At 40.6% G+C, this 22,322-nt stretch overlaps 2 protein-coding genes and 1 long non-coding RNA gene across 3 annotated transcripts; 2 read left to right on the top strand and 1 right to left on the bottom strand.

Moving 5' to 3' along the window:
* Nucleotides 1-714: 714 nt before the first annotated feature.
* LOC309709263 (uncharacterized protein) lies at nucleotides 715-17,393 on the bottom strand (the record flags this gene model as incomplete). The annotated part of the gene is made up of 5 exons (XM_082537817.1): nucleotides 715-944; nucleotides 9,568-9,638; nucleotides 16,086-16,271; nucleotides 16,480-16,796; nucleotides 16,942-17,393. 5 exons carry the CDS (start codon nucleotides 17,391-17,393, stop codon nucleotides 888-890), a joined length of 1,083 nt encoding a protein of 360 aa, XP_082393943.1. The 3' UTR covers nucleotides 715-887.
* LOC309708656 (serine protease 1-like) lies at nucleotides 1,540-3,693 on the top strand (the record flags this gene model as incomplete). The annotated part of the gene is made up of 6 exons (XM_082536888.1): nucleotides 1,540-1,579; nucleotides 1,833-2,028; nucleotides 2,123-2,290; nucleotides 2,740-2,801; nucleotides 3,099-3,241; nucleotides 3,318-3,693. The coding sequence occupies 6 exons, from the start codon at nucleotides 1,540-1,542 to the stop codon at nucleotides 3,474-3,476; spliced, it is 768 nt and encodes a 255-aa protein (XP_082393014.1). The 3' UTR covers nucleotides 3,477-3,693.
* On the top strand, nucleotides 7,862-8,425 carry LOC309709021. The gene is made up of 2 exons (XR_014277398.1): nucleotides 7,862-8,042; nucleotides 8,261-8,425. It is a non-coding gene; the product is annotated as an uncharacterized lncRNA (long non-coding RNA).
* Nucleotides 17,394-22,322: the final 4,929 nt, after the last annotated feature.

The following is a 22,322-nucleotide window of genomic DNA, read 5'->3' as shown; positions in this document are numbered from 1 at the left end:
CATCCTTTGTCTCCTGAGTTCTGCATTTGGGTCCATATTTGAAATATATTCGAAAAACTAACTCTGTAGGTGCTCACACGCCACTGCACGCTCATGCATGTGTGGGAAAGAAAGAGAAAGAGAGAAATACTGCTACAAGCTAGTTCAGAAATCAGAAATCAGAAAGGGTTTTATTGCCAAATGTTGAGCAGGTTTACAACATTAGGAAATTGCTGCGGTGCTTCAGTGCAAACATACTGTTATAAATTACGTTTAAATAGACATGAAAATAAAAATAAGAGTAAGAATTAAAAGTGCTAAGTAGATAGATATATACATGATATATACATGAGTGCAGGTGGTGATCAGTGCCAAACATGGAATGATGCAGTGACACAGCGTAGGGTCATGTGTTAGTGGTGGGAACAGTCATACGGTTATTGTTCATGTGTCCGACAGCAGAGGGGAAGAAACTGTTCTTATGGCGAGAGGTTTTGGTGCGAATGGACCGGAGCCTCCTGCCTGAGGGGAGCAGGTCAAACAGACTGTGTCCAGGGTGAGAAGGGTCAGCTGAGATCCGAGCTGCACGCCCCAGTGTCCTGGAGGTGTACAGGTCCTGCAGAGATGGGAGTCTGCAGCCAATCACCTTCTCAGCAGAGCGCACAACACGCTGCAGTCTCTGTTTGTCCCTGATAGTGGCTCCAGCGTACCACACAGTGATGGAGGAGGTGAGGATGGACTCGATGATTGCAGTGTAGAATTGCGTCATCGTCCGTGTTGGCAGGTTGAATTTCTTCAGCTGCCTCAGGAAGTACATCCTCTGCTGGGCTTTCTTAATGACGGAGGTGATGGTGGGCTCCCACTTCAGGTCCTGGGTGATGGTGGTGGTAGTTGTGATAAATGGTAGTTTAAATTGTGTCCAGGTAATGAACCATTAAATCTCCTCTTGCACCATCTGAATCTCTCTGCAATCACATCACATAGTATGCATATTTTAATTTATACAGCCAAATATCACAAATCTGACCTTAAGGTCTTTGCCACCTGGACACACACACACCAACTGCTCTGAAGAAGCTTAGAGTGGATTTGGAAATAGACACCTGAGGTGAAAAAATTCAATTGATTAAAGTTGTGCTATTATTAAAAAGGTAACAATATCAAGATATGATTCAGGAGGATGTGAAACAACTTCTTAGGTTATGTACTTATTGATTATCAATAATTAACAATGAATATGTTTATTTTACAACCATGCAAACATGACTGATTAACCTGCATGGGGAAAAACTGAATATTGAGTATTAACAACTAAGAGTGCAATAAGTGACCACTGAAAGAGGCCCACACAAAAAGTTTTAAGGCTGTAAGACAGCTGTATGTCACAGAACAATGAACTTCATTTTGAGCTTACTCATAATCAAATAGCATTTCATATCTTTGTTCACTAAGGCAGGAAAACAGCCTCAAGGTTTTGTACTGAGTGAATGAGACATTGTGGATTCGTTTCTGTCAAACATCGGTGTTCAATGTTGTCACTTATGGAAGTGCAATAACGATATGTACAAGACAAATAAAAGAAAAGAAATTGTTATATCAAGTGAGCCAATATCACATTAACTGAACAACTGATGTTTCATGCTTTTTTTATACTGCTTTTATAAAAAGTTTGAGACAGACCCTAATGAGCTACTGAAGCAAATAAATAATTGTCACTGAGCTTTGCATCTATATCACTGAAAAAGGCAAAGAGTTTGTGAAACAGAACAATTGGGACTGCGAGTATAGTTGCTGCACAATATGTTGTTCAGGTGGTAAGCCAACCATCTGTAAGTATATTACTCTTCTCTCAGGTTTCACGGTGTGCACAGAGGTGGATTTGCACAAGAGAATCTTTCACGACCATAGCTGTGAGAAAAATGATCGTCTGTATCACGTGCACATAACTCTGACCCATGGAACACATTACCATCATCTATGTGGCGGCTCTCTGATCCACAGCCAGTGGGTTCTAACTGCAGCTCACTGCTGGAAAGATCAACCTGGATGGTGAGAAATGACTGTTTCACATATTTTAAAAAAACCAGTCCAGAGACAAAAATCATTACTGGTATTTTGTTCTTTTACCATTTCCATTGTTTAGGACTATGTCTGCATATGTAGGAATTCATCCAGGTCCAGGAAGAATGGTGACAATTATTGATCACAAAATCTTTGAGGACCAAACAGGAAAACATGACATCATGCTTCTGAAAATCGACCCACCAGAGAATAAGATTAAGCCTGTTGTCTTCCCTAAATGTCGCAAAAAGTGAGTTTTGAGTAACCTTTTAAGTGTAAAGTTTGAATTCTGGAATATGTTGACATAATATGTATTTTTCTTGTTTAGTTGGTTGGTTTTTTAAACTTCCAGGAAGAGCAAAAAAATGTAGCAACATCTGTAGTCTATGAACAAAATGACATCATGCTTTTGAAGTTACAAACCCCCATTAGTGACTGCAGAGCTTCTTTATTAACAATAATGTAACTGAGACTTGAATATTGAGCAGAGGGTTCTGGTTTTGATTTTAGGTACCTGCTTAGGAGCTACATCCATGATCTATAATAACTGACAATAAAACACGAGCATGAGGAAATGGAAGGAAATGTAATGTTTTAATAAAATGTTTGAATCTGAAAAGATTAGCTGACTTAGAGTGAACTGGAAATACTCAGCCTGCAGACATGGAGATGGAATTTTATTTATTTTTTAATTTGTAGGATGGATGTCATTCAGATTGCAGGCCATGGTGGCTATACGGTTGATGTAAACTACAACAAACGTAAGACCAGTATTGTTTTGATTGTTTCACAATTTTTTAGTTTATATTATACTTTGATTTTGTCTTGTGTGCCTGTTATAGTTACTTTTTCATTTTATTTGAAAACTGTGATGACATAAAGTATTTATTTCATTTTTTTGTGGATATACTGTCAATTTCCCTCCTTTTTAAATGCTGCTCAGCTTCTTTTAAAGAACACATTTTGTTCCAGAAATGAGGCAAAGCATGTTTCTTTCAATATCTGATTTCCTTGCATGAAACATGCAGTAGCTTTTGTTATTTTCCTTTTTTCTCTAGTCCCTGATGAACCGCCTCATCTCCAGTGTGCAAAGATGCATGTTGTTGAGTGTGAGCTTAACCTCCATCCATGTAATTCAGCATTCTTATGGCCAAATGGAAACACGATGTGTTACAAAGAACCTCGAGTGGACATATGTAAGGTGAGTTACCATGCTGCCAACATTTTATCTGTATCATAGATGTTTTGGTACAAAATATTTATGTTTTCTCTCTCAGGGTGATTCTGGTGGTGGAGTGATGGCCAAAAACAACAAGATTCATGGTGTGCATGTTGGTGGTTGTGAACCTGCCTGTACCGGACCAACTATTTCTCTGAAGGTCTGCTCTTACATTGGTTGGATAAATCAAGTCATTACACGGAGTAATGGAAAATAATAAAATTAAAATAACATTCAAAATAAACAGTCCGCTCTGCAAGAAACTGCTTCGGTGTGAATTGTTTCTACATGTGAACTTTCGATTGTTAAAATATAAATATGTCATGTGTGTTTTCAATGTAGTTTCAGGCGTCAAGTAGATCATTCAGTTGTTCAGAAACTGTGAAGTTTGCATGAAGGTTGTTGGGTCCTTTTTGCCAGATGATATTAAGTACAAGTACTACAGTAAAGTACAAATGTAAGGAATTTGTACTTTATTTTATTTTATTTGGTCTTTCCATCACATTTGTGGCTTCTTCTCCGCTGCTTCTAAGTGGAAATTGGTACATTTAACTTCACTACAAATATCTGACATCTTTAGTTGTTATTTTACAGATGAAGATTTGTGCTCATGAAACACATGAAGTACAATTTTGTTTCTGTAGTTGATCAATCAGTTATTTGACTTGCATGAATTTAGCAACTATTATTATATGTTTAATCTTTAAAAGTACTTACTGTTGATATTATTTTCTGTAAATTGTTCAAAATCATAAATGTGTGAGAAGCACTCAATCAGGGGCGACTCCAGCATCAAACCTTTAGGAGGGCTCAGCTCAGTCTTAATGTCATGCTTTTAGTGTTGCCTTCAAAAGAAATGTAATTTTTGGATGACCTACAGCAGTGTCTAAGAATAACAGATTTTAATATAATACATCAGCTTTACGGTGGTCACTTTAGTTTAAAACCTGATGCAATGGCACAGTCATGTTGACCAGTAAATTTCAAAAACAGTTTAAGTTTTTCTGCAAAACACACAAACCAACCTCTCTGAGGTAATTACTTTAATAAACTGGTTTTCAAGAGTTTCAGATTATTCAATTAACTGGCCAAAATCTACAGTTCTCCCCATTAACTGCTCCTTCCATAATTCTTCCTCTGCCCCACTGCAATCCGGAAATATTAAATATTTAGGTATTAATGTCTCTCCTAAGATTTCAGACTTAACTAAATTAAACCACATCCCACTTCTAAAGAAAGTAGAAGGCGATCTGACTAGATGGAAATCTTTACCCATATCACTCATGGGAAGGGTCGCCACTATAAAAATGATGATCTTGCCAAAAATAAATTACTTATTTTTGATGATCCCTAACAAACCATCACAAGATTGGTTCAGATCTCTGGATTCATATATTTCCAAATTCCTTTGGAAAGATAAACCCCCGCGTATTAGCTTAAAAACGCTTCAAAGAACCAAGGATAGAGGAGGATTAGATCTGCCTAATTTTCACCAATACTTCTTAGCCAACAGGCTTCAGTTCATCTCAGAATGGTTAAAACATACCTTCTTAGTTGAGCCCTGGCTAGATGTTGAACAGGCACTATGCAAGGATCTAGAGATCTCAGACCTACCATTTATCAGCTCAAACATCAAAAGACATGAATGCTTTAAAAGTATCAACATCAGCTTTTCTCTGACAGCATGGTGGGAGTTTCTAAAAATAACGGAGTCTTCATTAATCCCATGCAAACGTACACCTATCTGGAATAACCCTGACATATTACAAAACAATAATATGATTAATTTCCCAGAATGGAGTTGTAAAGGAATTAAATACTTAGAACATATATTAGAGGGAACAGAATTTATTCCATTTGACAGACTAGTTGCACAATATGGGATCAACAAGACAAGATTTTTAGAATATCAACAAATTAAATCCATAGTAAAAAAAAATTTAACCTCAGTCAAGTTGAATTACAAACACCACTAAGTGCGGCACATTTTCTTACTCTTAAATCCCCCAAATTATTATCTAAAATATACAGAACACTTTCTAAATTAGATGAATCAATATCCCTTCCTATTGCAAAGTGGGAAGCAGATTTATCAGTCAACCTAGACCAAAACTTCTGGTCTCAGATTTGCTTAAAAACCTTTAAATTAATTAAAAATCCCAGTCTGCAATTAATACAATACAAAATACTTCATAGAGTGCACTATACAGGTCATCGGATGTTCAAGATGGGCTTTACATCTTCCAACAACTGCTCACACTGTCAAGGCAATACACCAGACAATTACATCCACGCTCTTTGGTTCTGTCCACCAGTGCAAAAGTTTTGGCGCGAGATATGTGAAGACTTATCAAAGTGTCTGAAATGTAACATTCCAACTTCCCCCTTAGTGTGTCTACTGGGCAGCTTAGATAATGTCACTTCAGAAAAGAATATAGCCCATATGATCTTCACTGCCCTATGCATAGCCAAGAAAACAGTCCTCATGAACTGGAAAAATAAAAATAATCTTAATTCTAACCAATATAGAAATTATCTATTAGATTACATTAGTCTTGACACAGCCTCTGCCACCACATCAGATCAATTGCTCTGGGCTCCTTTGATCAGCTCCATCACCTAGTGGGGGTGGGGGGTCATAGTTTGGTCCCGCCTTCACTGTTGTGATTGGTGTGGGGGTAGGGACAGGCTTAGGGCGTCGGGGGGTTCCCCGGAGGCATCTTCCTTGGGGGGCTCAACCCGGGGTAGCGGTCATGTCCGGTTGGGGGCTCTGTTGGCTCTCAGGTGACTGTTTCCTCGCGGCTGCGTGCAGCGGGGCTAGGGGAGGGTCTGTGCTGATGGACGTGGGTTACTGACCTGGTAGCCTGGCTGGCCCTGGGTGGGTCCGGGATGGGCGTGAGGTTTTGGGGGCGCTCTGTCTCTGGGCTGGGGCCCGGGCCGGGCCTCGGGGGCTTGGGTCCTGGTTGGTGTGTTGCCGGGGTTGTGGGCGGGTGGGTGCATGGGGGCCCAGCCCTGGAGCAGGGTGCCGCCGGTGCGTCTAGCCACCTGGGGGGCTCTTCAACTGGTGGGGGAGATGGTCACATCTTGCAGGAGCTTTCCTCTCTTCAGGAACTCTCTCTGCAGGAGGGGGAGATACAGGAGAGGTGGAGGAAGATCTCAGCCTGGGCGTTTACTGTCTTATGTAGTCTGGAAGATGAGTGGATGGTGGGGTGGGTGCAGTTTTCTCTGTGGTGGGGTTGGGTGGACTGTCCCGGGCTCTGTGGGGCCGGGAGGCGCTGCTGCACTGGGCCCCGGTCTGGATGGGCCTGGGCCCCCTTTCCCTGGCGGGTCGCGGAGTGTGGGAGTGCCTACTGGGGTCAGCGGGGGAGCTGGCCCCAGGGAGGGGTTACCTGCCCCTCCCTTCCTTCCCTCCCCGTCTCCAGCTGCCTCCCTCTTCCCGCTCCACCACAACCACCCACACATGCAGGGCCTTGGAGTAGGGGTATGTCACCAGGGTGCAGAGGAGGCTACCCCCCCCCCCCCCCCCGTCCCCTTCTGGCTGCCTCTGCCTCAATTTTATCCCACAACTTAGACATTCACATTATTCACACTCTCATTACACATACATATAGGATCTTGGGGGTGGGCACAATCACGGAGTCCAAATTACCATCAGGGTGTACACCTCACCCCTGGCGTCATTGCCCACCTCTCAAGGTTAAATACACGTAGACATTGAGGGCTAGCAGGAGGGACCATGCGCTTACCTGCTGCTCCTTGGCAGGTAGCTCCATGCCCTCCTGGGTTTTAAATGCACCTTAGAACACACATGCATCAACACTACAATGAGCGGGTGGAGGGAGGTTTGGAGTCTTCTCCCACCCCCATTCTCTGCGGCCTGCTGGAGCGGGAGGGCTAGGAGGAGTTGGCCGTCCGACTGCGGTCTGGAGTGTGGGGCCTCCCTGCTGCTACGGAGTCGGGGTGGTCTGCCTCTCCCCACCGCAGGGAAAAGGGTAACACCACCTGGGTCTGGGTGCAGTTCCCCCCTCCAGGGGCAAGGGTACCTAGACCCGGTTCATAGAGTACGCTTGGGGAGTGTGATCGTGTGTACAGCGTCTCTTTATGTCTGTCTCCACGTTGGTTGAGTGTGGAGTAAGTGCATATGAGAGCATGAGGGTGGGAATGGATGTTTGTGTCTGTGTGTGCCTGTATGTCTGTGTCTATATGTCAGGTTGGGTATCAGACACCACCTCTCTGGGGACACCTCAGGCCCTCCAAGGTTTGGAGGCCTATCTCCACCCACCACCACTTCCCCTGCCAGTGGCAGACTCCCTCAGGTGTCAGTGCGTTGGTGGTTCTTTGTGTCTGGGGGTGGGCGTCCAGGTACACACCGGCTCACTCCTTGGCGGCCGCTTATCGGGGCCTGGAGCCTGGGGCTCGCTCGGGCCCCTTCGGAGGTGGGGTGCCCCCGGCCTCTCGGCCTGGGGCTCGGTCACTCAGGCACAGCTGGCGGCCGGCGGAGCTCATGGGCGCGTCACTGCAACTCCCCCTGGCTTCTGCTCTGCGGCTGCTGAGTGAACCCTCATCTGGGACTCTCCTCAGCTCTTTCTGGAACAGTGGCGCGGCTGCCCCTCTTTTGGTCTTCCATGGTCTCTTGTGTTCTGGGGGCCTCTGGATGTCTGGAGTTTTGATCTCCTCCATACCTGCTTCATACCCTGGAGGACGGGGCTGTGGCCCCCCCACACTCCCTAGCAGATCGTTACATGGAGAAACCTTTGGAATACAAGCGCGCTGATCCACACAGGTGTGCACACGGGTGTTCACTGCTCGTAGACTTAAATTACACCTTTCTTGGCTGCTACTTCGAAGCACATCTGTCCTGCGTGCTGCACAACAACATTGAATATTTAGTATTTACTGCTGTTTACACTTAGCTAGATTAATGCGATGGTGTTGTGTTTAGTATGTTGCTTTGTTTTTTTTTTTGTTTTTTTTGCTTGTTTTCTATTCTTCTCTCAACAGGTGATCCAGGAGATTTTTATTTTTTTTCTCCCCCCCTTTCTCACTGTCCCTCTCCCCTTCTGTTTTTCCTTTCCTTCCTCTTTCTTTCTCCCTTTCCTATCCCTCACTCATGTCTGTCCCGTCTGTAACATCTGAAAATAAAATATAATAAATAATAAAAACAAAGATCGACCAAATGGACCAATACGGCAATGCCACGAAGATCCATTTGGCAAAGTAAATCCATTGGGTATCCTTGTTGGTCTTCAGACAACAATTCTGATGGCTAAAGAACCAAATGGGACAGGCAAAAAAAAAAAAAAAAAAAAAACAGTTTAAGAAAAAGCAGATCAGAGGAGAAACCTGCACGGCATTGTTTCAGTCTCTTAACCACATAGAGGCCAGTCCACCAAATCATCAAGTATTTAAAGTACCATTATACAATACAGACAGTTCAAAATCCCCCTGCGACTCCACCTGCACAAGAAGCAAACTGGTAATAGAGCTGGTTTTAAATGACAGCTTTTGAATTCATGCAAACCCAAACACTTTGTTGAGCAGACTCAGCACAGAGACTCGTGTACACCAATTCAGAGAGTGGAGAACAGATTTGTAGTCTGTCACATCAGTATAGTAGCATTCATCCTGTTCAAGTTTACAGTGATGTGAATGCTGCTAAATGCTATTATTCACATTAATAGCAGAGTGCTACTGAAAAGCACACAACGCATCCATTTAATGCATGTAGATTTTGTGAAAAATCCACCTGATCTCTGTTAGTTCCAGTCTCTCTGTCCGCGCTTCCTCTTTGTACTGACAATCACACACAAACATTTTATATTTAACTAAAACAATAACGAAAAATATATTCTTGTAATAATTATTTTAAGAGCATCGTTTGATAAGAGCATAGCACCCTGCTTAGTTATGAGCGATCACCATAGATGAATGTGGGCAAAGCAGAAGTGACATATATGTAGCCAGGTGGAAGGTCTTTATTATCGGACATGTTCCTGACTTTGACTTCATGTCCACTCTTACCTGTTTCTTATATGTGCTGAGTTCCTCCATCTTTCTCCCTTTTTCTCCCCAGCCCTGAAGTCTTTTGAGTTTTCACTCAATACCAGCACCTTTTAAAGTTATTTGTTTTTATTTATTTAAACATATAGTAAAATTAATATAAAGTGGTAAATGTTATGCACTACCTAAAGTGTGAAGTCACAGAATGATACTATTTAGTGCAGTTTTTAATCATTACCAGTCTTCATCTTAGAGCTTGTGCTCTTATTGTGCCATGATGTCTCCTTTTAAACTGTGTGGATATTCACCTCTTCTTCATCCTTCCTGTTCCTTTCACCAAACTGCTCACTCTTGTTCTCCTCTGATCTCACTTCCTGTTCTGGTTATAAGAAGAATGCAGTCAGCATGTGTCAAAGACACTCCCTTAGATTAGATATTTGACATTTTATTTATCAACTATTTTATGCACTAAATTAATCAATTATTAAACAAATATCATATTGTAGAAATGCAAATAATAATGCACTAAGCAGTTTCATGCCACAAGAGCTAAATGGTCACGTCACTGTATTTATTTCCCACAAACTACTATACCTAGGATCTTCAGGTTTCCACTATATTTCATTAATCTGCAGCGACTGTAGAACATAAAGTATATTGACCTCTATTGTTTTCTTTATGACTTGGCCTGAATACACACACATACACATCTTTGAATAGCACAACAAATGAGGTAATTTTCCATGTGTTTTAATAGATTTTAGTGATTTATGGGTTTTATGTATGTGTGTGTATTTTGGTCTTCAGTGTAAATTTATACAAACTGTAATTATTTCAGATGAAAGATCCGTTATTTAATGTTGCTTTATGTTGTGTGTGTGTGTGTGTGTGTGTGTGTGTGTGTGTGTGTGTGTGTGTGTGTGTGTGTGTGTACGCTCGGCAGAGGGGAGGTCAAGACAGGAGCTGAGTTGACCTGGTACATCAAGTTTGGATTTGCCCAGTTGTTGGTAAACAAAAAAGATTTAAACTTAAAAGATTTTGAGTTCATGCACACTGGAAAAAAATTCTCTTCATCACAATCATTTGTTTAAAAATATGGCTGTTTTACTGATCTATGGTTATTATTAAAGAGGAAGGAAAGAAGAAGAGGAAGCCTGAGCCCAGGTTCTGTCCATTTTCATAACAAGTGACAGCACAGACATCTGAGCTTTTTCGTCATAAAGATTGTGATGTGAAGCATCAGCAGGTAAAGTGTCGTTAAAGTGTCACTTCAATAATGCTGCTGGCAGACACATACTAGCTTTGAATAAAAGGCTTAAAACACAAACAGTCTAATCCTGGGTGTTGCTTTTAAGCTTAAAGAATATAATAAGTTCTAAGACAATTCAGTTTACTTCTTACTGTCCATGTTGTGTTGTGGTATTTACTTTATCATGAATGTACGCTACTTTGTTCTAGCGACTGTAAAAAATAATTGTATTCATGAAATAAACTAGACTTTCACAGTCTGCATCTTCCACAGTTTTTATGCTTTTGTTCACTCCAAGTTTGACACAAACCCACAGACAACCAGAGTTAACTATGTGAAGCAATCACAGACACTGTAATGGATGATTTTTCTAATAAACACAATCAGGTTAACATTAAGGTTTAACATTGAAGGAGATTTGTTCCATAGTCACAGTTATACTTGTATTTCCTTTACTTACATCCAACACTACTATGTTCTGTTTCAGTCCAGGTGCTGGCAGTTTATCCTTTGTTGTTTGGACAAATAAGCTTAAAGCTAAACCTTCATGTTTTTGATGGGAAAGTTTGTTAAACCATTGCTCAACTTATGTCTGCACAGAGCAGATAATTATGATGTACTTGTAAAAAGACTTGATAAGCAGGTCACAGCTGAATCAAGGGGTAATAAAAGTAAGACCACGCGGTCTCAGCACGACTACACATGCAGTGGGTTATCGCACACATTTGAAAGACTCATTGTGTAACTCAGGATGTGACCCCTTATAAAGGAGACAGAGAAGTTCTGTTGTTCAGTCAAGTAAAACCTGGTGAAAGCGCAATTCTAAGACTCTGGTCGTTGCTTAAGTGTATAGATAAAAAATCTTTTTTTCATGCATTATTTTCTTACTATATTAGTATAATCACCAAATCGATTATTTCGTATTTATCTCCTGAAACGATCTACATTAACTTTTCTATCCCTAGAAATGTGTTTCCAGAGTCCCAGGTTTAGTGACTTCCTGTCCACCATCACATTAGCTGAGTAGTTGTCAAATTTGAGGGGAGCAGAGAAGATCAGACACCAGTCAGCAGGTCAGAGGCCATCTCTCATTTTACAAATCAATCGCTTGATTTATAAATGGAACAAACACCCCATCAGACCAGGTAATGACCCATTATGAGACAACAGCCGTCTGAGAGGAGATGTTCTGTATCACAAAACATGGGAAACAAACAAACTCTAGGCATTCTGAAATATATAAAGCTCAACAAAAAAACAAAACCATATCAGATCCTGATGTAATTCATTTTGTTGTTGTCTTTATTAGTCATTTAAAAAGAGGTCTAGAAAAAGTGTCCAGGAAGAGATTCTACTATTTATGCAGCACTGCCCCCGTGTGGCCACAAAGACACACAACAGCTTCATTTCTCAGCCTGTTGCCTTCTTTTTCCTTCATGATGTAAACAGTGAATGAACTGAAAGAAGTCAACCCATAAACTGTTAAACTGATACAACAGTCATGATGATTATGTAACAAGTTGTAGTTGACTTTCTGGTGGTGGTTTTGGTATACAATTTAAAAGCCATTTTCTTTTATAAATACACCATACACTTTGTTCTTGACCATTTCTTTTCCTCATATCCTTAATGGACAGTGGAGGAACACTACATCTAGCTTCTGTTTAACATTTATCCAGGCGCCCCCACACTGTACCTCTACAGAAACCAAGGGAGAGAGACAGACACACAAAGATTTCCACTTGAATCTTGATCTCAAAATAGAAAAAGTTTTATCACAAAATAATTACAAGAGCACAAATAAAAACCAAAGACAAATGAAATAAAAGGCAAGGCCCTGCGACTGAACACAGCACATCTTGCACCTTTAAAATTCACAAATTTCACTTTTCTTTGTCAGTCTGTGGTATTAAAAAAATCTCAACATGATGACCAACGTTTGACCTTTCACCTCTAGCATAGTTTTCTCTGGATTTCAATCTGGCCACTCCAGAAATGACATTTATCAGTGTATGTACAGCATCCATTTTTGGTTTAGACAGTCTGACACAGACCGTCTCCATGGCAACCTCCGAGACTCTTCTTTTCCTAAAAAAAAAAAAAAGTCTCTATATGACCACCAACAAACCTGTTACACCATATTTTTTCACCAGCTCACCTTTGCTGAAGGTTCTCATACAAATCTAAACATCTTTTGAGAAAGTCCACATCACTCTGATCTGTAATGAAAACAGAAAAACAATGACAACACCAGCAGAGGCCTCCGACATAAACCTGGCAACATAAATCCAGATAACTTTGCTTATTTATCTCTTAAAACATTCAACAAAGATTACATTTCTAACAAATATACCAATATCAATATATATTCCAGAAACAGGACATTCCAGTTAGATCCTCTCCAAACTTACACTGGGCAGCTCAGCCCATCATCCACTTTTACAAAACAGAAAGCCGCCTGATACAACAGCCCCAAAAGTGACAAAAATCCACCTCCAAAAAGCAAAACTTCTCATAATGGAAAAACAAAAAAGATTGTCAGTCCTATCAAACACTTTCTCTTAATCTAAAGAAATTATTCCAACATCAAACTGTACAATTTACAAATAACTACCAAGTCTCTCATGAGAAAACTCTTGTTCACATTAGAGCTGTGTGGTACACAGTACGACTGATCTCTGTGAGTGATTCATTTCACAAAGTGTTTCGGCCTGGTGGCCAGTACCTTTGAAGGAAGTTAGTAATCTGTGCATAACAGAGCCACGTCTCCAGTTCTAAGCAGAGACAAATCTCTGTTTTTTAGGGAGAAGAGAGAGCCCCACACGATGACTCGATGCCAGTAACAGTCTTTTACAGAAGTCTGCAGGCAGCCCACCCTGTGCAGGAGCCAGCTGACCAGCAGCAGCACTAATCTCCTCCAAAGAAAAGTTAGCATCCAGGACAGCTCTGTCCTCAGAGCTCAGCTGAGGAAGCCCCTGCAGCAGCTTCTCCACGCAAGCTTTGTTACTTTACTCCATCCCTAACATGGTGGTGTAAAAGTCCACGGCATACTGACCTGCTCTGCATCCAGGAAAAACCACTAACGCCACATAAACTACACTAACAACACCATACACAATTACACTAACTCATCATCAGCCTCACAACACGCCACACATAAAAAAAACACAACTTTCAGCCAGACAAACCACACAGTCCACCAAACTTCCATCATTCACCAGAGAGAGGGAGAGATATAAAACGAGAGAGTTTAGTGGATGTGTGTTTTTGTGTGTGATACACACCATTTATGAATGTACTCTCCAATAAAGGTTATGTAGTTGATGAAAAGTGGGTTAGATTAAATGTTTACATTTCTTGTGCATGAAGTAAACTATAATATTTATATGTAAAATTCCACACCTACACCTGTGCGCCCTCACACTGCAGCACATTTTACTCCCCTGGTTGCAGAAACCGTTCTATATTTTGTCACAGCTGCAAAAGAAGCTCCACTCAAAGAAACTCAAAGATGATGGAGAGGAAGAGATTTCAGAACATGAGGCAGGAAGGTGGGGAGAGAGTGAGGCGGTATGGAACACAGGAAACGGTCGAGGGCAGACTCAAACCCAAGCTCCTGCAGTGGGAACTCTAACCTTTAGTACATGTGTCCCCACTCAGCCAGGTGAGATATAGCAGAACCATCAATTCAGAGTCTGACAGTAAGGGTGAAGACGAGCCTGACTGTTGGTCTGCTCCAAAACAAGCCCATAAGCAAGCTTTGAAATAATATGTTACAAAATTGTGAAACTGCGACATGAAATTTGATTTGAAAATGAAATTCATCCTGATCAGGAGCTGTTATGATCTAAATGGTGTTCTAGATCCAGTAAGCATTCATTCAACTTGTCTGCAGCAAAATTAAAAAATAAGTTACCACAAGTTGTTTTTTAAATTGGTAAATAATTGATAAAATGTTAAAAGTACTGGTTGTGTTTGACCTCATCACCAGGATGAGTTGGAAATACCTCAAATTCCCTCAGGTGGCCTTTTGCTGGTTGGATTGCCACTACAGTCTGTAAACTGTAGAGGTAATTTTGTGAGCTCATTGGATGAGCAGTTTCTGAAATACTCAGACCAGCCCATCTGGCACCAACAACCACGCAATCTCTTTCCCCCATTCTGATACTTGCTTTGACCTTCAGCAGGTCATCATGAACATGTCTGTATGCTTAAATACTTTAATTTGCTGACGTCTGATTGGTTCACTAGACATTTGTGTTTAACGAGCAGGTGAACAGGTGTACCTGGCAAAGTGTGTGTAACCCTCAGTGTTACTGACATGTTCCACACTGATGCACAACAATACTCTGTGCCCCACACTGTTTTATTAAGTATGTCTAATCACTGTGGACATTACATGTACCTTCTTGAAGGAGAGGTCAAAGGTCAGTTACCTTTATAGGTTCCTGCTATATGTTGTGACATATACACAGCACAGTTGTAGGAATGATAGTTTCTAAGTTCTAAAGCCTTTTGTCAATTTTCAACCAATAAATCATAAAGTTGACCTTGAAGACCACAAGTTTGAATGGATTGTTAACATGACCCCACTCTACAGCACTGCAACATTTTAACATGAGTTATTTAAGACTTTCCAGGTATCCTGGTTACAGAAAAAGATTGATGAGCAGAAAAAAAAGAAACAAACTTTAATTGTTTCTGATTAGAAGCTGTACAATCCGGACTGACTTTAACAAATGTGCTATAGGCTCAGCTGGAAAATAGTGAGCTTTACAAGACTGATTTTGTTCCAAAGGCTTTCACAGACCTCAACCAATCCTAAGGCTAATTAGCACGGCTAGAATTTTAAAAACATTTGCTAAATGTTGTCATTGCTAACATATACCTGTTTTAGAGCATGGTGAGTAGCGAGAATGCAAAGTTATTGTTACCTCTAAAAAGAAAAATGTGAAGATGTGATATTAGCATGAGCTATATAGTATCTCCAAAAGTTGATTCTGTTCATCTGGACTTTACGTTTTGTGGGAAAAACGTTTCGTCACTCATCCAATTGACTTCTTCAGTCTCAGCTGACTGCAGGTTTCCCCAATCTTATAAACAGTGCATGTATATGGTTACCTGTCCCCTTGCAAAACTTTGCTAGACCCGTCCCTGCACAGTTACCAGCTGTCAGTAGAAAAAGATCCTGATGTTATTTGTCTCTTAGAAACAGTTCATAACTTCCCTTCAACTCATCCATGTCACCTAAAAGGTAAACCTGTTTCTCCATCACCTGTTCAGCTCTGATGATTCAGTAAGGACATCTGCTGGTTTCATCTTCACGTTTCCCTCTCACCACATATCCAAACCGATATCATGACCAGCAGCTGTTACAGCTGTGGCTCCAGCCAACATCAGCTGATACTAGAAAGCAATATTAAATAAATTCTAACAGCAGCTGATCAAGCTTTAACCTGCTGCTGTTGTTTAGAGCGACCACCGCTGTTTTCCTCTTTCTGGCTCGAAATGTGTGATAAACAAACAAGAGAGAAGCAGGCAGAGCTGTGTTCAGTTTAAGAGAGAGGTTTTTGATACCTGAGAAGGAGTGCAGCAGCTCCATGGTGTCTGTGGCACAAGCAAGGTAACCATCAAGCTCAACTGCACTTTGCAGCCTTCTGGAGATTGGTCTGGAGAAGAATTCATCTTCATCAGATGACTCTCTTTGCTGATCCTCACTCTCATGCTCTGTCGTTTCAAGATGTTGTTTGATGTATGTCAAGGCTGTAATTGCAAGTAGATAACACAATTTTGTTATTTAAATTTCAGTGATTATTCCTGAACACAAATTTAAAAACGGCAAATTCTCAAAAAGGATTGTTTAGTATTCAGGACAGACCATCAATAACTTACAATGTATTAGGTGAAATACTCACTTAAGCATGTGTTCAAATGTAAAAATACACAAAAATGGGATCACATGAATCCTTACCAGCCTCTGTTACATCTGCTCTGTCAGTCCAGGAAGTCTTGAACTTGGGTAAGAGGACTGCAGCTGCAGCCAACTCTGGATCCTCCATCATCGCTCCAAAATGCTTTTGAAGGCCATTTTGCAGGGCTCTGATGAGTGGCACGCATGTCTTGCTTGATGTCTCCAGCCTGCTAAGTTTGGACAGTAGTTGTTGGATTACTGGCAGGAGCCATCCCATAAAGGAAGTGGACTCAGACTGAAGAATGTTTGAAGCTTTCACCAGTGGCTTCATGGTGGTACAGTACTCCCTAAGGAATGCAACTTCTGCAGGACTCAACCTGTAAGACACAACAACAAAACCCACCATGACTATAATAGGGATCTTCTGATTTAATATTAAGAGTCTGCTCACGTTTTTAACCATCCATTAAGGAAAATTCACAAAATTTGCAACCATATTGGTAGGTGTCCAATTTTACTCACATTTTCACCTTGAACTCCTCACAAATGCTCCTGATGGCATTTTCCCCCTTCTCATCAATGATGCGTATTATCCTTTCAATGGCAAGGTAGGTTGAATTCCATTGTGTTGCATTGGGACAAATGATCTGTAGTTCACACTTGTCCTCTACCACTTCATTAGCCAAATGAGACCGGCCAGTTTTGTTCCAAATGGCCTGGCATTTTGCAAAGCTTGCACGGGAGAGCCTCTTGTAGGTTTCATTCATGCTCTCTGCTAGGGCAGCATCAGATGTTGCCACAAGGTTTAGCAGGTGACATGCACATCGCTGATGAGGCGGGAGTTGATACTCCAAACCAGAGTCTTCATCAAGAATTGCACTTGCCTCATGGTAGTCAATATGGTCAGTCAGGTCAATAGTTTCTGGGTCTGCTTCATCTTCATCTTCATCTGCATCATTTTGTGCCCCAAACATGTGGAAGACCTTGACAAAGTTGGATCCACTATCAGTTGTGGTTCTTACAACTTTGCCTCTAATCTTGTATTGGCAATGGATATCATCAAGCGCACCAGCAAGCATGTCAAATGTGTGAGACCCTCTCAATCTTTTGCATGCTGGTGCTGCAGATCTTCTTTCCAGGGACTCTTCCTCCAATGGCATGTGACTCCAAGGTAACTTTTCTGATGAGCTGACCAACAATCAGTAGTGGTAGCAACCAATTTGACTTTATCCAATGCTGCAACCAAAGTCATCTTCATGTGATCAGCAGCTTCACAGATTCTGGCACGGACAGTGGGTCTGGAGATGACTTTGGCTTGAGGTTGTAATGTGGTAACCAATTCTTTGAAAGATGGCTGTTCTAGCACTGCAAATGGCTGTAGACCCTCACATATGAAATTGATGACAAGCATGTCAACAGTTGCTTGTGGAACATGTTTGTTTGCAGCTCTCAACATCAGGTCTGGTAACTTGGCTTGTGTATTTGCTGAGAGCTTGTTTGGTGTGGCTGTGGTCTTTCGCTGACGAGATGTTGATGCCACAGTGATATTGTACTGCTCAATCTTCGATGGATGTTTCCTCTGTAGAGATAAATATTATCATACGTCAGGTTCATACATTACTTCATAACATCACTGTGATTAACACTACAGGAAAACACATTTTTAAAACATCATTCAACTAGACATGAGCTAATCTTTGATTGTTTAGCATAGTATAAAAGAGTGGTGAATTTGGTCAAATCTTGCAGATATATTGCTGTATTTATTTACAAATGTAAACCAATTTTGAACGATCATTGCAAAAAACATGAATTTCTGTATACATTCTAAGTTCTGTAATCTGTATACTATCTGTAAAAAGAGTATCGACCAATGTATCAGTATCTAAATTTTTAACTCCTTTTTATCAGTATCACCCTAAAGTTTTCAGTATTAGTCAGGTTCTAAAAATACTAAGAGAGCAAAATATGTGTATATAGCAAATGTAATTTAAGAAAAGGGATCACATACACAAAAATGCTGCCCATACAGCTAACAAATAAAAACAATCCACATTATGTTCTTTGAAAAATATATCATATCGGGAAACATATAACCCTACTGATTAAGAGCCACGTCACTATGATAGACCTATATCAGGCCAATGATCCTGATCAACTGATCCATCAATCGGGCTCTGGTACATGTCAGCTGAGAGCTGGAAGATTAATTTGAGATGCAGCTCAGCACTGTGTTCAAGTTTTGTTTTTATTTTTTATATAGGCCAGCTGATTGTAGGCCTGTGTGTTTTAAATGACTACAAATTTAATTTATTGTAATGACGGTGGTTATCCAAATAATAAGCTAAAACATTCCTACGAATTTAGCTGTTCAGTGGTGACGCACGAATCCTACTTCCGGGTCTAAAGTAGTCTGCGTTTAATATGGCTTTTGTGTTGTTAACATGTTTAATGCTATGTATTTTCTTCTATTTGATCTCAAAAAGCTCCTAAAACAGTCAGTGATCACTGTTGACCTCCCTCGGCTTTTATTACCGCTAATCATTTATTTAAGCTCAGTTTTTAAAACCTTAGTATGTAACTACAGCCCAGCCCATGCAGCAGTATATGAATGACTAACCTCGTATTGTGGATGGATTATCTCAGCATCCTGCCATGCGATTACATTTGTTCCTGATCACTGAGAACACTCACATTAACGTTTATGGAGTGGAAAAAAGTTAGCTTGTTTATATTATGCTAACATAGCTGTGTCGCTAGCGGTCACGTAGCACATCATTATATACCAGCTAGCCAAACTTCAGTAACCCTACAAACGTCACTGCTGTTTAGTTTTCTGTCTTCATTTATGCTGGAAGTGATAGCAGAGCTGTACGTTTGAATTTGTTTCCAAAACCCTGCAGTCAGGACATGCTATATTGTATTTAGATAGAAGCTAGCGAGCTAACGCCCTGCTAACTTCTAACTCTGTTAAATGTCATAAATTCCGTTTTCATGGATGCCTGGATGTTAAACTCAATTGTTACACCTGGTAGAGCAGAACGCTGATCATTTTATTAAAGATGAAAGACTTTAGACAGTTTTTCAACTCTCAGTAATGCCATAGTGATCGTTTGATATATGGACCTGCAGCGGAGTTTAGACCCAGACACGGCTAGTGAGGTCAGACTGAACAACCGGATAGTTCTATCACGTGCACGTGTACACGTTGACAACCGTAACCATGGCCGCCGAGGGTATATAAATGCTGAACAAGGTTCCAAACGTCTGTTTACACTTGCTCGTGGACTTGTTTCGACCTGCTCCAACCTCAGCCTGTGGAAAGCTAAGTTTTGCAAACTATTTCACTAAAAGCGGATATAACTTGAGAGCAGAACAAGTACTTCATCGTTTGTACTTGTTTTTGTTTTTCAAGTTTGAAGATGGCTCGCCGTGGACCCGGACTCCCCGACTGTCACCTGGACTTCGCTGCAGGTACGTTTGAAAATTTCTTTAAATGTAAATTACTGTAATAATTTAACAAGTTCCAGTGTGAATATCAAGTTTTAACGTGATCAAATATGTGTATTCAAGATTGTTTCCCGTAAATTGTTTGTATGTTTAAAATTTTCCGGGAGAGGTGTAGAAATTATTAACGACTGGTGTATGAATATGAAAAAAAGGTGTTTCTTTGATTTGAAGGCTTCAAATTTGACACTTTTCTTTAAAATGAAATGGTTAAAAATAGCTTAATGGACTAAAATTTGTAAAATGCCCAAAAATCAGTTTCTGTGGTAACGGCATCTTCAAGATGTCATGGCGGGGTCAGAACACGCAGGCGTAAACACACAGATCCAGGTCCCCTCCTGACATCCTTTTCTTCTCCGGATCAAAGGCTTTATTGACATAAACTATATTTTTTCTCTGCTGCAAAACACAAAGATAAAAAAATACAAATAAAATAATATCAAAAGAATATGAAAACAGTAGTAATAATGGCATTAAGACCTATCTTCTGTTACGGTAATGCTTTTAACCTTATTAGATAGCAGAGAGAGATATTATACACAGGGATATTTACACAGGGATAGCATGTTTACCACAGATTAGATGTATCTGTCCTCACGGCACATTTCTAAATATGTGGATTCTGAGTTAAGAGTTTCTGTTTGTTTGTTTGTTTGTTTGTTTGTTTGTTTGTTTTTGACTTGACCATCATTTTCAGACATACCTGCAGAGCTTTGTGTGTGCAATTCTTACTCTTGCCAAGGAGGTTGTGCTTTTATTTAAAAAAAAAAAAAAAAAAATATATATATATATATATATATATATATATATATATGTATGTGTATATATATATATGTGTGTGTATATATATATATATATATATGTATGTGTATATATATGTGTGTATATATATATATATATATATATATATATATATGTGTGTATATATATATATATATGTATGTGTATATATATCTATGTGTGTATATATATATGTGTGTATATATATATATATATATATCTATGTGTGTATATATATATGTGTGTATATATATATATATATGTATGTGTATATATATATATGTGTGTATATATATATATATATATATGTGTGTGTGTATATATATATATATATATATATATATATGTATGTGTATATATATATGTGTGTATATATATATATATATATATATATATATATATATGTATATATATGTGTGTGTATATATATATTACATTCCTAATGTTATTTTAAAAATTGTTTCCTCACAGGGCGTCTTGACTATGTGGTTGAACGCCCTGCAGAAGCTCAGGACACTGATACCCAGCGTATCAGCGAAGGTGAGTATGGTGAGTATTTTATCCCTCTCTCACCCTCACCTTCTTCTCATGAAGCATCAGATGCAGATGACGGTGAACAGCAAGGTGAGTATGGTAGGTATTTTATCCCTCTCTCACCCTCACCCTCTTCTCATGAAGCACCAGATGCTGATGACGGTGAACAGCAAGGTGAGTATGGTGAGTACCGCCCCTACTTACCTGTAGATGATGAAGAGGTGAGTGAACAGACTGACAGTTCATCTGACTGAACCGACTCAGAAGAGTGGGGGGATTGGCTTAGCGATGACTCTGGGTATGACACCATGGATGAGAGAGATGATTCCCCTCTCATCCGGGAGCACCCTCCAGAGCCGTTTTGGCACGATTGGCAACGTCCTATTGCTCCAGGTGCTGCCCCCATCGCCATGCCGCCTTTCGGCCAGGCCAATGCCCCACTCTTCCCTCGAGTTGTTGCCCCAGTTGGTGATCCGCCAGCTGCTCCTCCCCCAGCTGCTCCCTCTGCTGCTCCCTCTGCTTCTTCCTCTGCTGCTCCCTCTGCTGCTCCTTCCTCTTCTGCTCCCTCTGCTGCTCCTTCCTCTTCTGCTCCCTCTGCTGCTCCTTCCTCAGCTACTCCCTCTGCTGCTCCTTCCTCAGCTACTCCCTCTGCTGCTCCTTCCTCAGCTACTCCCTCTGCTGCTTCTTCCTCAGCTGCTCTCTCTGCTGCTTCTTCCTCAGCTGCTCCTCCCTCAACTGTTCCCTCTGCTGCTTCTTCCTCAGCTGATCTCTCTGCTGCTCCTTCCTCAGAAAAGAGAAGCAGAGAAGACATCTGCACCGAAGAGGTAAGTGCAAAGAGGTGCAAGGTGAGTGACCAGTTTGATGCCCCTTCAACATCCTCAGGTAGTTTTGGAGTCAGATGTTTCTGGGAGAGGCTTTTTAACCTTTCCCTTGATGACAGTGACTCTGATTAGTTTATGTTAGAATGTGTTTTTAAACTTTGCCTTTGTGTTTTTACAGATATAAGAACATCTGACTTGCACATGTGAAATGTATTGTTTTTTTCTTGAATAATATATGTTTTTCCCAAGCCCTAATTCACC

Source organism: Aulonocara stuartgranti (assembly GCF_965226115.1).
Source record: "Aulonocara stuartgranti genome assembly, chromosome: 6".
Taxonomy (NCBI): Eukaryota; Metazoa; Chordata; class Actinopteri; order Cichliformes; family Cichlidae; genus Aulonocara; species Aulonocara stuartgranti.
This window is presented reverse-complemented; position numbering and strand designations above follow the sequence as displayed.